The sequence below is a fragment of the Bombyx mori genome, chromosome 4, assembly GCF_030269925.1.
Source record: "Bombyx mori chromosome 4, ASM3026992v2".
NCBI classification, from domain to species: domain Eukaryota; kingdom Metazoa; phylum Arthropoda; class Insecta; order Lepidoptera; family Bombycidae; genus Bombyx; species Bombyx mori.
This window is the reverse complement of record NC_085110.1, coordinates 13,359,532-13,380,038: the sequence shown is the minus strand read 5'-3', so window position 1 is coordinate 13,380,038 and position 20,507 is coordinate 13,359,532. Positions and strand designations below refer to the sequence as shown.

At 34.9% G+C, this 20,507-nt stretch overlaps 3 protein-coding genes and 2 non-coding genes across 6 annotated transcripts in view; 4 read left to right on the top strand and 1 right to left on the bottom strand.

Annotated features, from left to right (window-relative positions):
• The first annotated feature begins 12 nt into the window (after positions 1–12).
• The window catches only part of LOC101745686 (mitoguardin), a 66,141-nt gene continuing 45,646 nt past the window's right edge, over positions 13–20,507 (top strand). Inside the window, exons 1-3 of one of the 2 annotated variants that reach the window (XM_062668321.1) lie at positions 13–211; positions 7,899–8,055; positions 8,464–8,601. In XM_062668321.1, the coding sequence (XP_062524305.1) occupies positions 8,037–8,055; positions 8,464–8,601 (157 nt within the window). In that variant the 5' untranslated portion in view covers positions 13–211; positions 7,899–8,036. Of the gene's footprint in view, positions 212–7,322; positions 7,739–7,898; positions 8,056–8,463; positions 8,602–20,507 lie in introns of those variants that run through there. The other variant, XM_004930873.5, reaches the window with a different exon arrangement.
• Positions 211–3,391, top strand: LOC101740068 (pre-mRNA-splicing factor syf1 homolog). Its single transcript, XM_038021928.2, has 2 exons — positions 211–589; positions 825–3,391. The coding sequence occupies exons 1-2, from the start codon at positions 551–553 to the stop codon at positions 3,312–3,314; spliced, it is 2,529 nt and encodes an 842-aa protein (XP_037877856.1). The 5' UTR covers positions 211–550; the 3' UTR covers positions 3,315–3,391.
• On the bottom strand, positions 3,348–5,902 carry LOC101745254 (F-box only protein 42). The gene is made up of 3 exons (XM_004930870.5): positions 5,440–5,902; positions 4,142–5,361; positions 3,348–4,065 (listed from the first exon to the last, which is right to left on the bottom strand). Exons 1-3 carry the CDS (start codon positions 5,597–5,599, stop codon positions 3,595–3,597), a joined length of 1,851 nt encoding a protein of 616 aa, XP_004930927.1. The 5' UTR covers positions 5,600–5,902; the 3' UTR covers positions 3,348–3,594.
• TRNAP-UGG (transfer RNA proline (anticodon UGG)) lies at positions 10,440–10,511 on the top strand. The gene has a single exon. It is a non-coding gene; the product is annotated as a tRNA-Pro (tRNA).
• Positions 12,590–12,661, top strand: TRNAP-AGG (transfer RNA proline (anticodon AGG)). The gene has a single exon. It is a non-coding gene; the product is annotated as a tRNA-Pro (tRNA).

Sequence of the window (20,507 nt, the reverse complement as noted above, 5' to 3'; positions counted from 1 at the left end):
AATCGGATTTTTGGCAGGAACGCGAGGAGTGAAATTGTGTGATTTGTTTTATTTTGTTTACTTAGTGTTTCTTCAAGTTTAAATGTGTAATAACGGTGGTTTATTAACTGTTTAATATCTGTGAAAGTGCACAAAAGTGGGAAAATGAAACAAAGCCACTGGACGTAACTTTTCGGGATTCTCCAAAAAGTCCACTGAATCAAAATTCTCAGTAAATGACCACCATTTTACTTAGATTATATTTCATCTCACATCATCTCATCTCATTTCATTTCACTCCATATTATGATTTTTCATAAAAATTAAAATATAAATTAAAATAAAACATGACCTAAAGGTCTTAGTTACCAGGTCATAAAATCTCTTAAAAAAATAAGGTACAATCTATGATATTGTGTGTCATAGATTAAACACTGAAGTGTGTTCCATAGATTATACACATAATATATTTGAGTGTGTTCTAAAGAAATAGAATTAAGCTAATTATTCAATTACTCAACTGTTTGAATTGAATTTATAGTACCTACGGTACATATTCGAAAGCTTTAGAATGCCTCTTCTAGACGGAAAAGAAATCGACATATTCTTCGTAAGTTCAAAAATATTTTTATAATTTACAATGCTTAGTGTGCATACATATTTACTTTTGCCGACATATGAAAATACAATCAACAAATATTTTTTTCAACCCAAATTCAATTAACAAAGAAACCTTAATATATCAACTGCTTTAAAAAATCTAACCAAAGCTTTTGTGGTTTTCTGGTACGTTGATATCAAACATTATTATCATATTAATTCAAATAAAATTGTTATTGTTACAGAGTGAAGAAGATCTTCCGTATGAAGAGGAAATCCTAAGAAATCCATTTTCTGTCAAACATTGGCTTAGGTACATTGAACACAAGAAAACTGCACCCAAACATGAAATTAATATGATATATGAACGAGCTTTAAAAGAATTACCAGGATCTTTTAAACTTTGGTATAACTATCTTAAATTAAGAAGAAAACAAATAAGAGGTCGCTGTATAGCTGACCCATGCTATGAAGATGTAAACAATTGCTTTGAAAGGTCTTTAGTATTTATGCACAAAATGCCTAGAATATGGATGGATTACTGTTCATTCTTAACAGATCAGTATAAAATAACTACAACAAGGAAAGCGTTTGACAGTGCTCTTAGAGCTTTACCAATAACTCAACATCATAGGATATGGCCTCTTTACTTAAATTTCTTGAAGAAACACAATATACCCGAAACAGCTGTAAGAGTGTTTCGTAGGTATCTTAAATTATGTCCTGAAGATACTGAAGAGTATATTGACTACTTAACTTCAATAGATAAATTAGATGAAGCTGCAGTCAAATTGGCTCAACTAGTTAATAATGAGAATTTTCAATCAAAACATGGAAAGTCAAATCATCAACTTTGGAATGAATTATGTGAATTGATATCAAAGAATCCTGATCAAATTCATTCTCTGAATGTCGACGCTATTATCAGAGGGGGATTAAGACGTTACACTGATCAGCTAGGCCACCTGTGGAACTCTCTTGCAGACTATTATGTTCGAAGTGGTCTTTTTGAAAGAGCCAGAGACATTTATGAAGAAGCTATACAAACTGTGACTACAGTGAGGGATTTTACACAAATATTTGATGCTTATGCACAATTTGAGGAATTAAGTCTTAGTAAAAAAATGGAAGAAGTTGCCAAGAAAACTAATCCAAGTGAAGATGATGATATTGATTTAGAATTGAGACTTGCCAGATTTGAGTATCTTATGGAAAGAAGGCTGTTACTGCTTAATTCAGTTCTACTTAGACAAAATCCACATAATGTGGCTGAATGGCATAAAAGAGTCAAATTATATGAAGGTAAACCCCATGAAATAATAGATACATATACTGAAGCAGTGCAAACTGTAGACCCTAAATTAGCTGTTGGTAAACTTTTCACACTGTGGGTTGGATTTGCAAAATTTTATGAAAACAATGACCAAATTGAAGATGCCAGATTAATTTTTGAAAAAGCTACACAGGTAGCATATGTTAAAGTAGACGATTTAGCTTCAGTTTGGTGTGAATGGGCTGAAATGGAAATCAGACATGAAAATTATGAGCAAGCCCTAAAATTAATGCAAAGAGCCACTGTTTTACCAAGCAGAAAAGTAGCATATCATGATGATTCTGAAACTGTGCAAATGAGGTTGTATAAATCACTAAAGGTTTGGTCCATGTATGCTGACTTAGAAGAGAGTTTTGGTACATTCAAATCTTGCAAAGCTGTGTATGATCATATTATAGATTTAAAAATTGCTACTCCACAAATTATTATCAATTATGGATTATTTTTAGAAGAGCATAATTACTTTGAAGAAGCTTTTAGAGCATATGAAAAGGGTATTGCCTTATTCAAGTGGCCTAATGTGTATGATATTTGGAATACATATCTAACAAAATTTTTAAAAAGATATGGTGGTTCAAAACTTGAAAGAGCAAGAGATTTATTTGAGCAATGTCTTGAGCATTGTCCCAATGAATTTGCAAAGTCTATTTTCTTATTATATGCAAAATTGGAAGAAGAGCATGGTTTAGCTAGACATGCAATGTCTGTATATGAGAGAGCTACTACTGCCGTTCTACCTGAAGAAATGTTTGAAATGTTCAATATTTATATTAAAAAAGCTGCTGAAATTTATGGAGTTCCTAAAACACGACAGATTTATGAAAAGGCTATTGAGACTCTTCCTGAAGAGAAGGCTAGGGAAATGTGTGTTCGCTTCTCAGAAATGGAAACTCGCCTAGGTGAAATTGATAGAGCTCGGGCAATATATGCACACTGTAGTCAAATGTGTGATCCTAGAATTACAGCTGATTTTTGGAACACTTGGAAAGAATTTGAAGTTAGGCATGGTAATGAAGATACAATGAGAGAAATGTTAAGAATTAAAAGAAGTGTGCAAGCCACATATAATACACAGGTGAATATGATGTCTGCACAAATGTTGAGTTCTGCAGCACAGGCAGCTGGTACTATATCAGATTTAGCACCAGGTATGAAAGATGGAATGAGAATGCTTGAAGCCAAAGCAGCTGAAATGGCAGTACAGAGTAAAGGCAACATTCTATTTGTGAGAGGAGAAACCCAAGGACTTAAAGAGAGTTCTGACAAAGTAGTGAATCCTGATGAAATATCAATTGATGAAGAATCCGATCACAGTGATGATGATGCTGAAGAGGATCCAATCCAAAAGAAAGATGTACCAACTGCTGTTTTTGGAGGACTTGTCAAGGATAATGAAGACTAGACTACTGTCTTGTAAAATTTTAATTAAACATGATTCTAAATAATAAGTTTTTAATAAAAAATAAGGTTTTTTTACAAGCAATTTTTATAATGTACAACAGAAATCACAGAACACTTTTATTTTAAAGCTAAGTAAACTAAAGTTAAGAGATAAATTCAATTAAAGCAATTACACATGTTTTATAAACTTGTTAATTATTGATGCACAGTTTAGCAATACCTACAAAAAAGGACAGTTCTATAAAAACAATGTTCAAATTAAATTATTGTATTATGGGTCATTAAATTATGTCTCTTGGAGGAGTAATGAAATGTAAAGAGTTCGAATACATATTTTGATGTTCAGAAAATGTTAAAATACTAATATCATTATGAACACCTCCAAACATTATTAGTTCACCATTTCCTTTTACTAATGAATACATTACAAGTTCTTCAGGTGCTCCATTCATTTCTCCAAGTCGAGGACACAACCAAGACACATAATTCAGGGTGTTTTCATTTAGTACTGTGGAAATATCTAAAACATGCATACTTAATGTGTTTCGCTTAATTTTTTTTACAGCTGGTTGTCTTTGCTGGGCAATGTCTTGTGGAGGAAGTTCCCTTCGATGTTCCAGATGAGCAATCTGCCTTTGATTAATGAGATCATTTTCTGGAGCAGAATTGTTTATAGACGAGTCACAAGCAAATGCTGCCATTCTGTATTTGTTAGCTTCTTGTAGTTGTCTTACTATTTTTAATCCTTTATTCTGAAATAGTAAAATGCATGTTAAATTACTATAAATCATAGTAATGCAAGCAACATTAATAATCAAGTAAAGATACCTTATTTTTGTTCCTCTTTATCGCCAAATCTTTTTTTGCACAGTCTAAGTTATTACTAGATAGCTTATTGTCTGAACTTAAACCAGAATCATCTATATTAACGTTAATGTCATTTTGTGGTTCAATAGTCACTTTTCTAGGACTAATTTGGGCATTACTAGGTCCAGCAACAGGTTCTACATTTGAATCATTCTGCTCACACTTCAAAGGATTTGATGGCCTTCTAGGTAGTTCTCCTCTTCTACCATTTATATTTTGATCTCTATCTAAAGGCCTTTGCAAACTTTGCTGAACTCTTACAGAAACTGGAGCCCCTTCAGGTCTACTTAAAGCTGACAAACGCACAGCTGATGTTACTAATGGTTTAGCACTATTCCATCCATTTCTGCTTCTACTCAAACTCACAACTTTATCACCAACTTTGCAAGCTGGATTACACCAAATATTAGCTGCAGCCCATTCCTTATTTTTGACAGCAAGTTCTTTCCATGTCCAAGTAGATCCTTTCATAGTTAACACCCAACAATCACTATACACAAATCGATTATGCAATGTTTGCACACCTCCTAACAGCATCAACCTTCCACAATCCAGTTCCAAAAGAGATTGAGCATAGCGTGGTGAAGGTCTTGGTTTTGTTGTTGGTTGTTTTCTCCAAGTGAGGGAAGGTATATCTAGTACCCAGACATCATTCGAACATTGAATTTGATGACTATTTGCTGTTGACAGTACTAACCCTCCAAACACAACCATTTCATCATCCCTCACACAAGCCGAATGTCCAGCCATTGGTGGTGGGCTATTGGATGCATTGATCAATATCCATTTATTTGTTTCTAAGCAATAAAAATGAATTTCATTGAACATTGTGACATTTTGATAGTACTGTGAAAGAGATGGATAAGTCCAACCACCAAAGACTATTAAATAATTCTTGTAATGTACCATTGTAGTATAGGCCTTAGGTACAGGATAAGTGCCAGTTGCTAATGGTCTTACCCATTTTCTAGTTGATAAATCAAATTTCCAAAGATCATTAAATGATGTAGAATTAGTTGTGCATCCCCCAAATATGTACATACTATTTTCAAGTATACATGCTGCATGTGAAAATCGTTTTGTTATAACAGGAAACATATTTGTTGGAGAAAGGTTTTTCCACAAAATTTTAAATTCTCCAATTGCTTTTACAAGTTTTATAGAGGTTTTGTGTAGAACATCTGAAACAAAAACATGAAAAAATGTAAAATTTTGTTATTGGCATATTACAATAGTGAACGAAGAACGAGTTCACTCACTTTGGGCACACGCATACCATCTCCTACAGACACCACCACAGTTCTCTAAGTCTCTGTAGGGAGGCAAAAAACTTAAAATAAACTCCAGTACTTCATCAGGAAGGTCTTCAATTGTACTTCGCAAAGTCTGTTCTTGTAAAGATTTATGAATGATTTCCATTTTAACAAAAAACTACAAACTTTTGTTTGGTGTTCACAAAATTGAAACTATGTTCAGGGTACTCGGAAAACCTATGATAATGACATTGATGGTTTATTCAATATCAGTTATTTCAATTGAAATATGTGTTTTTGTTTGCTTATTGCATGGCTTTGCATTGCAATTTATCATTACAATTGTGGTTATATTGACATTTGATTTTAAGTATTTTCTTGACTGATACTGCGTTCTAAAGTAGTCTGTGATTAACAACTTCCTACTCTGTTGCACTGGCCTCTGTGGTACCTAGTTACCTACTTTGTGCACAAAAAATGTAACTTTAAATCTCGTTTCAAGCTGTGAATCCAACATGACTATGAGTTGGGCAGGTAGTAATTTTCCAACACGATTGAATTTTCCGTTGGGGTCAGCCGCTTTTCCAGGCAGTAGACTTTTATTTAATGATAGTAACGTTGGGCTACAGGCCCGAGACCGGCAGCGAAGCTCTGCACTTGACCTCCCTTTCTTTTCTCTGTATTCCGGGTCCGGACTGAGTACTGGGTGTACACTGGACTTGCAAATCAACCGGTAAATCTGCTTTTCTTTGTCGCTCAAAATCAATGTGAAATCGTTACCAGAGTCCATAGACATCACTTAAGTGAATACGCTATGAGCTAGCTAAACAAAATATGGAGAGATCAGAACATACTCAATAAAACGAAAGTACAAATTGTTGAGACGCTCGTTTTCTTAATCTTTTTGTATGGGACTGTGACCTGGACCTCGAAAGAGTCAGAGGCGACGCATAGACGCGTTTGAGATGTAGTGCTGTTGGCGCATTTTGCACATTCCTTGGACGGCTTTCCGAACAAACGCTTCCATCCTCAACGAACTAAAAGTTAACCAGAGGCTATCCACCATATTTTATGCCTTTAAAGAGTGCTTCAATATTTTGGTCATATACCAAGAAAAACCCTCTGACAACATGGAGAGACTCATAGTGATGGGTAAAGTGGATGAAAGACAATCCAAACGTCGGAGCCAAAAAAGATGGAGTGACCAAGCGGCCGAGCATCTGGACACAAGACTGAGCCAAGCACATCACTGTACTACTGACCGACATAAGTGGATTCAAATTACAAAAAAAGGTCACAGGCGGACGCATCACGATGCTCAGCAATGAGCGATCGACTGAAGGAGGAGGAGGAAGTAAATATCAAAACCCACCTTGAGAGTTGAGGTCTAAGTCTCAAGAATAGTGTGATACACTACAGGTCCTACTACAGGTTACACTATGTAACAGCCAATCCCATCCTTCAAAACATGGCAGAAATGGGCAGGGAACCTTCGCTTGCGCTGTCACAAAACGCCCTACCACTAGTAAGCGAAATGGATGTAGGAACGGGCTAAAAAGTTTGGGTTCAAGGGAGCGTCATTATGAAGATATCCACCAGAACCCAGATACCACACATCATGTCTGACTATCAATTTTAACTGTCAATGCTGTTCTAAGAAATTACTAAATAAAAAAATAGACGACATTGTGGTACTTGCCAGTAAAACAACCCATCACCAGTAAATACAAAAAATAATAATATTATTATTTGTATGAGAAATCGAAGTACATAAAATATGTAATTTAAATGCCAAATACAGATAAATAAAATTCCATGATTTGTAAAAAGTTTTTAAGATAGTGATGCTTAATTTATGAGTTTGTAGTGCTAACAAAAAAATCGAAACCAATGTTCCGTCGGCGGGAAACTTGAACTTTCCGATTTTGAGAAAACAAACCATGCAATGAATGTATGGTTTATGTTCATAGCCGATATAATTTACTAACATAAGCTTGCAATGTTAATAAAATTCACGATGTGATTTATTTGTCTAATGTATTATTATGTTTCATTTATAATATTACAAAACTGTATGTAAAATCTATAGAAGAAATTTGACAGATAACCTAAATATTTTGTTAAAATCAGTTTTGTAAATAAATAGAAGTTAAGTGTAACCTTGATAAACCCTGGTTTAAATTGTGTGATAAATAAAACAATAAAAATGCACTTATTAATACAAGCAAGTCCTCTGATCGATAAACTAAAACACTGGCATAGGTCTATATCATTCAGTGAAATTCAACTATCAACATCACAAAAGGTTAATTTATCTTAATAATATGGGCTATTTACTATTTATAAAAAAAATACAGCATACATTTCATAGAAAGAATTATTCTGAACTGCTTAAAATTGTTTATTCTTATAATTATTCTTAACTGTTTCCAAAAAATAGTTTTTGCAGTATTCTTTTTTGGCAGGTGGTGTTATGGAGCATAGGAGTAGTGGGTACTAGTGCAGTGGTGGTTGGAGTACTGTCAAGGTATTTGGCACGACGGCGAGCAAAACCAATTATCAATCCAAGGATTCAAAGAGCGATCAACAAAAGAATTTCAAGAATGAGGAGTCCCAATGGAGGTATAATTTATTTGTATATTTCAATAACTTCACTTCCACTTGTTGACTTTTTCGCACAATACCAATGAATCATTTCTTCCAGAATGAAAATTTTAGCTTCTGTTTTTACTGCTTATTTACTATTTTTAGTCATTTATTTGTATTAAATCAATATTACTGGGATCACTTAAAATAATGATGCTAGTAAATTTAAAATTTTATATCCGTGGTGATTATTGTATTTAAATGCGTGGGTGTGACATTTAATTTTAATAAAGTATTGAGTAGACTTATAGTAAAATTTATTTTGAAAAATGAAAAATAGTAAAGACCATCATTTCAATCATTTTCAATTTATTTTGTGATTTTCAACAAAATAAATTGACAATATATCCCGGTATGTCAAAATAAATGAAAATAAAATTTTAGGCATGGGTTCAGTAGCTAGCAGTGGAGGGAGGAGTAGCCCTTTGGGGTTAAGTGAGCGGTTATCCTTAGCCTCGGGTTCTATTGGTTCCGGAACGGGAGATGCAGCACCACTGTCACCTCAACAATTGGGAGTTATGGGTGAGTGTTCTTTACATTTTAGAAACAAGTACCAGCTTATTGATTGTTAAAATATGAAAAATATATGAATATTTACTTGTACATTTCTAATACCTACTTGATGATAAGCTAGCTACCTCTGGGAATAGATTTTACTATAAAATAAAAATAAACAAAAACCTGCAAAGAAAATTAGAGGATTACCAAAGAAATTTAATTGTCTTGTAAGATTAGAGATTAGAGACAAGATTATTAATGTAGCTATACAATTTATTAATTTTTTGGTCTTATATATCAATAGGGTGGAATGTATCAAAAATTTTAAAGCGCCATCTATCGTCGAGTAGCTAAATTTCTGTGACAAGCTAATTTGTATAATCGCGTACAGATGGAGCTAAAATAGAAAAAATATTATTTTAACCTTTAATCTAGTATTTGAAAATTTCTATGGACAATGTAGAACTATATTTCAGGACAATGCGTATTACGCTTAGTAACACCAGTAACTTGTGTTCATTGAATAAACTGCAATTGCTGGCGTTGGTCGCAATTCCTGATTCAAGAGTCACCTTGCACGAATCTACCTAATATATTAATCTGTGCCTTGCACCCACCGCACCCATTAAGTCCACTGACGTAATATAAATCGTGAAGTCCTTATTACTGTCACGTTCTCGGACGAGATTTTTATTAGTTTATTGCGTATAACGTCATAGGTGCGAATTTAATATTTCACAAACTAGTCACGAGGTAGACTGGACGGTAATTTATACATAGTATGAGATGTGAGTAGGGTATTTTACGGCATTCACCGACTCGGCTAATACCTCCGCATTGTTAAACAGTAGTACGTATTACTTTATGAAATTATATAAAAAGTACAGTAATAGCACAGTGTAACTTTTTTGTCTGATACTCGACAAAATTTTCCATAGAAAACGAACGTGACTTACCGACTACCGAACCTTAACGATAGTCACGGCTGGTAATGCTCAGATTCCGATAAGCAACTCTCACTCTACGATTACCTGTACCTTATCATTCGTTTCCAGCAGAACGATGGCTTAGTGGTGCTAGGCATAGGTACGGAGAGACTTTCGTCTGTTTGCGTAATCTACAAATTATTCCGTGCAGTACGTTCCGAATAGCTAGCGGATCTGCTACCTTTGATTACATATGAGTCGACTATTATCAAAGCCGGCAATCTGACTTTTGGACAATTATTGGTAAATCAGAAAAACGAATTATTGACTTTGTATTCCATTGGCAGTCACAAAACTCTTCGGAACGACATCTTAGATAAATAACAGGTTAACTATTAACCTTTATTTAATGCAGGTTTTGAACCGTATTCTTTGAAGGAGACGATTATATTAAAATCAATCTGTATTGACATATCAATAACATTTTTTTGTCCAAATGCACAGATTGCCACCTTTGATAATAGACGACTCATATTACGATTTTACCCCGGAACAGAGTTCACCAGTTTTACCTAGATCAATTTACCGGTATAATGCAATCTCAGCGATATTTTCTACCACTTAAAGCTCAGTCGGTCTAGCGATTGACAGGAGCCTCGTGTCATGAGTTGAATGGCGGTAGTGGCTAGTGGTTATCTAAGACTACGGTAAACTCTAAAACCAAGGAAGTTGTCTGTTCGTTCCACGATTTTTTTTTACATCTAACTCTCCATATTCGATACTGCGATAGCCACTTATCATTTATCTTCGATAACAATAACGAATACGATGGTAAGAATTATGTGAAAATAAATTATACAAAACACTAAAATTATCAATATTAATAAAAAATTGTAAACAAAGATATAGAATCGAAAATTTAACCAATGTTAGCATGGCTCGTTGGTCTAGGGGTATGATTCTCGCTTTGGGTGCGAGAGGTCCCGGGTTCAAATCCCGGACGAGCCCAAATTTTTTTGTACATTTTTACTATGATTATTTTTGACCTTTCTCTAAAAATGATGTGTTGTATTTCGTTTCAAACAGAAATATTGCTTTATTCCGTTGACGTCATCTCAAAACTGGTTATAAAAGCTAAGTAGTTAATTAGAATGAAATCTTATTTACATACATGTTATGAATGTAAATCGTGACAGTGTGTGACCATCATTACTATGACCTCGTAATATTGTGTTTCTGCATGATTATTGGATTTGTGTGACGAGGGATTTCAAACAATAGATAGCAGTAATGTTAAAGTTTCTCTAAGGATTTACAAATACTTGAAACGTTCAGGAACGTATTGGAATTATTGAAATATTAAAATAATTATGAAATATTTATACTGTTTTCAAGAAATACGATTTGAAAATTTTCTCCTGTATTTATGTAGGATCGTGTTAGAACGTATTTTATAAATCTTACAAGGTTTCGACCTCATGTCTCAAGGTGGGCGGCGTTATTCCCTTTGTGATGTTTACGGGTTTTGGTAATCACTTAACCCCACGTGGAATGTGAGTGCGGTCGTGGAATTGAGACTAAAGTCTGGACTGTGGCATTCACTTTGGCAATACGTTAGGTACGGGATGATTGGGACACATTTTTACCACGTTCCATTAAGTTGCAATGAATTGCCCTGCTACGGGGGCAAAACATGGGTAAGATGTGCTCCACACTAAACGCTTCACTTTCCCCCCTTTGCCTTTTCATGAGTTCTGTCTCATGCGAGGTTTGGACGTTGGTTGTTGATAAACAGGAGGTTTTAGTCGGTTCGACTCCGACATGCTGCGCCCGCCATCCCCAGTCGAGGGCGGGAGTCCGGCGATTTCCTCCTAACAAAAAAAAAACATTTAATTCTGAATGCTCGTCTGTGCTCGTTTACGTTCGAGGCACGTTCCGACCCACTAACACCAGTCCGACAGGGATGACGACTACGAGATAAGACCCGCAATCTACGATCAATCGGCATAACCATTGGTAAATGTCCCTCAATTAAGGACTCCGTTCCACTATCAATGTTTCATATTAGATTTAATGGAAGTGTCAATTTGAATATTTATCTGAGGTTTTGTTTTCTTTGAACGTTGAACTCAACTACGAGTTACGACACACTGCCAAACTCGATCTTTGAATAACAGGACGTATTGTGTCAATTTAGTTCATTGTGACGATTGATTTGGCGCTTGTAAAATAAGAAATGCAGCATTCGATGTCACCTTTTTCGTTGATATTTTCTATATAGTTTAAAAATGAATATTAGTTTGTGTGTTTGTCCTTTATGTATTCTTAAGCCATTGATTCGGTTGTCATCAATGGTATAATTGTTGTTGGCACTTTAGCGAACGCTTGTGTTATAGGTACTCGTAGTACCATCGAACGGACCATAAATAAGGTAGCACGGGAGTAGTCAAGAAATCGATATATTTCATTATACATTTCATTATATTTTCATATATATATTCACTATATTTTCATATTTCATATATATTTTAAACAGTATCTTTTCTTTTAATCGGCTTGTCCTGAACGGTCAGAACGGTTACGGTAACGGTTTAAAAACCAGTGGATCTAGGCGTTTTTTCCCCTGCCTAATCGTTGGTAGCCTAACGGGATATTCCACGATTTGGTAGGGGAGCTTACGGAACTTGGAAGGACTTGCGAATGCTAGCTAGCCTTAGCAAGAGCAGGACTTCGCTGAACATACCACCGAATTAGAATCGCGACCCATTGAGAAGATCCGGCGAGGGACTCAGTGGGTTGTGTTTATGAGCTAGGTTGCAATCTACGTTGAAAAAGCGGCGCGACACGATAACCCATTTATCGTGACTGCCGCTAATTACATACATACCTATATCCGATCCAAGCGACGAAGCAACGCAAAGCTACCGTCGCCCGGAACTAGTCTTGTTGGATCCCCCGGATCCACTCTCGATGCTTTTAGGCTCTTCATACACCTTCGTAGTCGAACTCGTCAATTACGATTTACTGTCATGAAACACTACGTTCCAATTCTAATTTAATTCTTAATTTCGGTGCGTCAATCAGGTGGCTCGTTGGTCTAGGGGTATGATTTTCGCTTAGGGTGCGAGAGGTCCCGGGTTCAAATCCCGGACGAGCCCAATGTTTTTTTGTTCCTGAAGAAATAGTATAAAATGAAATTGTATAAGTATTACGTCGTATAATATAATACACGATATTATATTTTATTTTTTTCTATATTGTATGATTAATTATCTACGTGCAGCATTCACTCACTTGAAATGTAGTAAACGTATGCAATCAACATTTCAGTATGTTTTATTGGACTTGCTTTATTGATAAACATAGACTAAGTAGGATCAAGATTATTCAAAATTTTAAAATAATATTATTTGATTACACTTATAAATAATAAACCAAAAATGCAGTAAACGAATCTGATAAAAATATCGCCATAGTTTAGTATCTGATGGTTAAGCAGTATTAAATAATTGAATAAAACCTATATTGATTTATTGTATTTATTCTAATTAATTTAATAAAATTAAATTTATTTATTTATTGCATAGATGGCTGGACGATCTCACAGCCCTCCTGGTGTTAAGTGGTTACTGGAGCCCATAGATATCTACAACGTAAATGTCGCCACCCACCTTGAGATATGAGTTCTAAGGTCTCAGTATTGCTACAACGGCTGCCCTACCTTTCAAATCGAAACGCATTACTGCTTCACGGCAGAAATAGGCAGGGTGGTGGTACCTACCCGTGCGGACTCACAAGAGGTCCTACCACCAGTAATTACGCAAATTATAATTTTGCGGGTTTGATTCAAGCAGTATAAGTTATACTTGTTGCAAGAAGGCGATAACGGTCTTATGTGTTCTTAGTGCGAGTTTTTTAACGTTCTCGATAGCGTAAAAGTTAACTCAAATTTGTATGGAGTTGGAACGTTTCACTGCCGCTAGGGGTCTTTTTTTTTTCGGGCCGGGGTCGAACCTCCTACGAGGTCCCCGCGTCTAGGGGGCGCCCGGGGTATGTGGGACTTGACGATCTGCAAGGTGTTGGGAGCAGACCACGGGCCCAAGGAATTTTAGCACCCCTAGGTGCTGTTCCAACTGCATACAAATTTGAGTTAACTTTTACGCTATCGAGAACGTCAAAAAACCCGCACTAATAACACAGGTCAGTGATTGCTACTGGTGCATCAAAAATATTTGATTCTAATTCTTGAAGTCTTTGTGATAAACTTCCACATTAAAGAGTAGAAAGCTTAATAACAAGGTGGGCTCTTTTCACGCCTTTCGGAATTGATACCGTTAAAATATATCACACTAAATTAATAATTTTATAAGAAGAGATAACTCTACTGTCAAACAATAAATTCTTGTGATAAAGTATTTCCTTGTAGTCTAGGTTATTAAGGTCGTAATATTTGGATTAGCTTGAAACAGTATCGGTTTATATAATTAATTATGGTATGAATAAATTGAAAGCAGTTATAGTAGGTAATTTATAATCATTTTTAAGAGCATTCATTTTGTGTCAGGAAGAAAATGCCGGACTTTCGCCTACGCGCTGGAAGCGGTAACGGGGATATATTAGAGGGGAATGGTTTTAAATTTTATCAATTTCAGGTAAACAGAAAGTTCAACTGTGAGGGCTCCAAATAATGTAACACTGAGATAATGATTTATAATGAAAATGACACATGAACCACTACATACTGTACATAATCTCCTCATATCGCTTTTTGGCATTTAAAGTGTACAATTTCCAAAAATATTCGAAATTGAGTTAATATCCGTAAACATTTGGTATCATCAGTATTTTTCTCATAAAAACTGTTAAAAGAGCGTAGTTTAGTTTTAGTTTTTTTTAGTTTACCTATGTTTTGACTACTATTAACAAAATTAATACATAATTTTATCTTACTTTAAAAGACAGATAAGGTAACTGGTAAAAAATAAAAAATAAATGTTGCAGATATGATTAAAAATATAACATGTTGAACCTTTAAAACACTCTCCTGTAAAATTAGTAAGTTTTGAGATTATACAGTTTTAATACGAGAAGACGATATATACATAATGTATGTATTTTCTATTTGTATTTCAAAATCAATTAGTTAATACATATTTTAGGTATTCAAATGTATGCGGAACACCGGCTCACACACAGTTTACAGGGTGTCACACATCAAGCCGAAACTGTAGATAGTGTTCTCCTTTCTATTTGATTATAATCGATTCGGTGAAAAAAATGTTCTCAACTAAATAGTTTCGGAATGAAAAGTATTTGAGTTTTTGAATTTTATAGTATTATAATGAATATGAAATGAGTTAAACGAATTGTTATTGTATATATGGTTCTGACGCGTTAACTAAACGAACGGCCTAACGGTGCTTTTGTTGTATAAATTCAGGGCTGCATAGATGAAATAATTGATAAATTAGCTTTTTAATGAAACTACTAATTACGATTTCGATTTTATTTACCTTTTAACGTGTTCCAAATTTTTAGTACTATAGCCACGCTTCGTATTGATATACCCATTGTGGAACACCCCGTATAGAGGTATGGCGTATAAACTGTGAAAGAGTAAGCTGAATCGATTGCATACAAACATACCCAGCGGAGATCCCCGGGGATAGCATTTTCTGATCCCACCCGGACCCCTTCCTCGTGTAGAATAATTAAACCTCATTTAACGTGCCTTTGAGCTTGCCTCGACTGAAAAATGTCATCTTCACAAAGGATATGTGTAGAACTCCTCGAGTGAAAATGATTAACCTGTATTCTCTTTCCATTATTATAAGATGCTCTGTACCTACATTATTGCTTTGTTTTTAGTAAGTTTTGGTTGTTGCTGAATAAAATATTTTTTATCGTTGGATGAAAGTTTTTGCTCGATAAGTATAAAAAAACGACGCTATGTGTAAAAAATATATAATTTCTGCATAGTTCCGCCGCTAAGCAATCATGCTGATTGATTTTAAAAGGACAGCTGTCATTCAATACCGTTTTTAATTCAACTCGGTGTTTCAAAATGGGTGGAAACATTCAAGTTGTGATGCCTATGAGATCAGATACCGATTTATCACCAAGTGAAAAAATAAGTTCGAATACACATTTAATAATATTATTTTCTCACACTTAAATATTTAAGTAAATAAAATATTGCATTTTAATAAGGGATTACAGTTCCCTATGACTTTTAATTAAATCTATTATGGAAATTTTCATTTTCTCAATCATGATTTGAAGAAGTTCATGAGATGAAGAATGTGTTCTTGTATGCATTGTGAATTTTAATAATGTTAATAAAGTTCTCAAGATATCCAGAACATGTGTACGTTATAAATAGCGTTCCCATTTAATGTTGTCTCATATGCGTTTTGAGATTTCATATTATTTAGGTCATTGTATAAATCAGTGCCAAGGATAAGGCACGTCTTCCATCTTCATTGAAATTTAACGGAGGTGTTTTAGCGTCATTTCATTGTGCCTCCATTCCAGTAATGCCGGGGTGAAATGGTGGTTTTATGGAGCATTGTATACTGACTTTGTTTCGATAGTCGACGTCTTATAGCAAAAACGTTTTATGTGTCCGTTTCGCGTGGCCATTATGAAATGCCAGTACCGTGAACTTTAAGATCGGCGGTGGTTGTTTGGTGAATTGATTATGATTTTGAAAATGTCAAGGCTAGTAGTACAAATGCCTGTTTATTTTATCGCACAACTAAATAAACGAAGCGTTTATCTATCAAGCTACGAAGTGTGTATGCATAATATATAGATTACACAGTTTTCCTGACTTATAGCTAAAACTAGCGACCCGCCCTCGCTTCGCTTTTTTTTTTTAATGCATAGATGGGTGGATGATCTCACAGCCCACCTGGTGTTAAGTGGTTACTGAAGCCCATGGACATCTACAACGTAAATGCGCCACCCACTTTGAGATATAAGTTCTAAGATCTCAGTATAGTTACAACGGCTGCCCCACCCTTCAAACCGAAACGCATTACTGCTTCACGGCAGAAATGGGCAGGGCGGTGGTACCTACCCGCGCGGACTCACAAGAGGTCCTACCACCAGTAAGAAAAGAAGGAAGAGTCGCTTCAGAAACTGTAATTTATTATTGATTTCTCCACTATTTCATGGATGTTATTATACATGTAAACCTTCCTCTTCAATCACTCTTTTAAAAAAAACCGCATCAAAATCCGTTGCGTAGTTTTACAGATTTAAGCATACATAGGGACAGACAGATATAGGGACAGAGAAAGCGACTTTGTTTTTTACTATGTAGTGATTGTAACCAAGAATAAAAACGTTAAACTGAATCTATCAAATAAATACTAGTCTATGTATAGAATTCGTTAACGTTAACATTAAAACCCAAGATCCCAATCTGACCTTTTATTGATTCGGTAAACAAGCAGGGCTTCGAGAAGGGATTTCGAACTTCTAATGATACTTCCAAGAAATATTCGTACATTTTTTCCCTAATTGCCTCTTATAACCCCTAAGAATTGTAATATGAATCATAATTTTCACTGAAAAATTTTAATGCTAGAAATTATTATAATATTTTATTCATATTTATTTATGAGAAACAACTGAAGAATGATTTCAAAATAGGTCTTCTAATCTGTTATATAATTATACGCTAATAATTCTTATTTGGTATTAGATTATTATTTTTATGCATCTTTCATTAAAAATTAAAGGTAAAACTTGGTTCAAATTATCATAGCATTTTAGTTAAATTAAGGTTAAGGTGACAAATATCAAGAACAGAGTTTCTGATTTAAACGCCCTATAACGTATACCTATTTATGATCTTTTACATATTACTATGGGCGTTTAATGGCTGCCCGCAAGATATCGTTTTTATTCCGTTCTTATTCCGTTTTATCTTTAAAAACCCAGAAAATGTATCCAAAGTACCTACTAGTATTTCTATTAAGACTTTAATTAAAATAGATGAGTTGATCATTATATAATATGTACTTACCTGTAAATTATCTGTATTTCTCACTACATATTTTGTGACAAATTTACGAACAAACAACTTGCGATTTGTTTAACAACAAACCTTTCCTATGGGTGTAACCGAATTTATGACACACGTGGCTTTGATGAGAACATTGAAATATCGGTGCCAATTAATTCATCAAAGAAGTATTAAATTAAAACATAAATACAGCAAGAACGACGATCGATTATTGAATTTATTATACAACTTTTACAAAATAACCTTTTAGTTTTGCAATAACTGTGCGATTTAGCCTGCAGGCACAAACCACTAAGTTTCTTGCTGGATGTCGCAATTCTGATGCGGTGGCAGATTCAGCGTGCGTTTGCTAGGGCAGATGTTAGCAAAATTCTCTCAGGCTGAGCCCCGTGAGCCCGCTCATCAATCAAGGTGAAACCATAATAGTCCCTTGCTAGAGACTTCTGGCAGTTAGATACCTAGATAACAATAAAAGAAAAACAATTACCTTTATTGTTCTGGGTCTCTTTTTAAGGAGCTACTTAAGTTTATCTAGTTCTATAAATTCCTTGCTGTATTTTTTCCTCCTACCTATTCGCTGGTAGCCTAAGAGGCTATTCCAGCTATGCCCGGACGGGTAGGTGAGCTCACGGGCTCAACCTTTGAGAGAATTTGCTAACACTGTATAGCTCTTTTTTTAACGCTGGGGAATCCGTTTACTGATTCCCGGTCGGGATGTTTTTTTTAACGGACCGGCTTATATCGGACTCCAACATTAGCCCAAACAAGAGTAGTGCTTCGCAGTATCTACCACCAGATCGGAATCGCGGCCCCCCGACAAGATCCGTTGAGAAACTTAATGGGCTGTGTCTATGGGTTAATTCGCTAGTCGAACTCTTCGTCGTAATCGACGAGGACGGTGACCGGTGCTTGAGGGTCCCAAAAGCACCGATAGTGAATCCGGGGGATCCGACTAGACATGTTTCGTGCGACGCGACGGCGGCTTTGCGTTGCCCCGTCGCTGTCAGTTAAGCTGTTTATGTTTTTTTGCCTTGTAACAATTACGCATTCAGGTCTAATGTTAGTCTTATTGCAATGTAATTGAGAATTCGATGTAATGTCAGAAGGTCGGTTGGGGTATTTACGTTGTGAGGTCTGTTTTTTTCTATTATGGACGGTGCATCTGAGTGAGTGGTTACCAATACTTATGAACATCAGTAATACCATGGGCCTAGCTTAGCCACTGCATACAGCTAAGCCACCTACTTATTGAGTTGTAACCGCTTTAGACCACGCGAGATGTGAGTCCGTATGTCAAGCCTACAAGAAAAGAATTCGTAATTTCTGTATTTCGTAGAAACGAGTTCTCAGTAACATTCCAGTAGTATGGGACCGGCCATAATGTTATTTTAGATATCATTGACAAACTTTTCAATGAACCAGTTCAAACAATTTATTGTTAGTGTGTTGGCCTTAAATTTATTAATCCATTTTAATTTAAAAATAGCTCTCTACGCGTATATGACATCTATGCGAGACTATTTCCTAATATTATTGCAAAGGTAAGTTCTTATTTTCGTGAATTCTGGGCATTATAATATTATAGGCAGCTGCCAGAGACAAATCCCGCTCTCTTATAGCTCTGTGAGACTTTTATTATTTGACATTAGGTATAGTATAAGAAACATTACTGGGTGTATTTTTCTTAATTCGTATCTGTGTTGCCGCTACCCATACATATAATAACATTACGGGCAGTTCCTAGCTTGTTCATAAATTTAATATGGATAGCCTTTTCAATGTCGGTAAATTTTTATGATGGTTTACATTAAGGTTATTGCATGAAAAATCGGATCGTTACTCGGCAGTGTTGCTTGTGGAAGTAATGTGTAGCATAAATAATTGAGTAATTTTATAAGTGATGAAGTAAAAATTCTATGGGACTAGTTTAATTCATTTGAAACAGTTACATAAATATCAATACAAACAGCGGGTTCCTACCGGTCGTATTGTGAGTTTGGCTATTACGAAAATATACGTAAATGAAAAGAAAAGGATAATTGGCCGTTTACTATAAAAAAATAAGTTTCTCCATGAAACGTGTCTGTAGTATGTGAGTAGAAAAGTTCAACGCTAATCTTTGAAAGCCGTTAAATTATTGAAAATTGCTTCATAAATTATTTAGATATTTATGAAACATGAGAAACGATACAAAAATAATATAAAAATCATAAAAAATAATTTATCGCAACGTAACATTTGACTCAGATTGAATGAAAATTAAACTTGTTCTTCTTTACATTTTACGGCAAAAGACAAATCTGGGTTTAGTATGTCAATATCTTGATAAAGATGTATGTAATACATTGTACGCACTGTTCTCATCTCATACTGTTTTATACGTGCCTTCTCCCGCATACCATGCTATAATTCGGAGAATATACGATGGATGTACGTACGGTGGGTATTACAGGGGTTCACGAAAATTTTCTTTTATGATCTTTACGTTCATAAATAAGCATTTTCACCTTAAACCAACAAAGAAAATTCGGACACGCAATTTTTATTTGCTTAAATATATTTGAAAGGTCTTTAAAATTTTGTTGTAATAGTTTCTAACTTATGTCATTAGAAATTACCCCAGTCTTGAATAGAACCACCTTGCATTCTTGCGTTTGAAGAATTAAGCTTAAAAATGTATGTTCGTAAAATTCGATTTAAAACTTTTTCGTATTTAAGCCTAATTGCAGTTTTCTTATTATATTTCGTCATTCCGGCACCTTTATTTTGTTTATTCTCTAAAGTGGGTAATAATTTACTCACTTTAAATGAATCTGTTCGACTAATTTGAATATACTTTAGTGGCGACAACTTTCTTCTAAAATTACTTACCAGTTCTACTCCTCAATTATTTGTCGTTGATATTACCATCACCTATTACACTATCTTACTTCCTCATCCGTAAACCCTTATTTCCTATCTGAATTACC

Bases quoted from the DNA above. Each gene is read 5' to 3' on its own strand.
- LOC101740068 (XM_038021928.2), top strand. From the start codon at position 551: ATGCCTCTTCTAGACGGAAAAGAAATCGACATATTCTTC. The intron at 590-824 runs GTAAGTTCAAAA...TTATTGTTACAG, and splicing joins AAGAAATCGACATATTCTTC to AGTGAAGAAGATCTTCCGTA.
- LOC101745254 (XM_004930870.5), bottom strand. From the start codon at position 5,599: ATGGAAATCATTCATAAATCTTTACAAGAACAGACTTTGCGAAGTACA. The intron at 5,362-5,439 runs GTGAGTGAACTC...TTTTTGTTTCAG, and splicing joins ATGGTATGCGTGTGCCCAAA to ATGTTCTACACAAAACCTCT. The intron at 4,066-4,141 runs GTATCTTTACTT...TTACTATTTCAG, and splicing joins TAAAGAGGAACAAAAATAAG to AATAAAGGATTAAAAATAGT.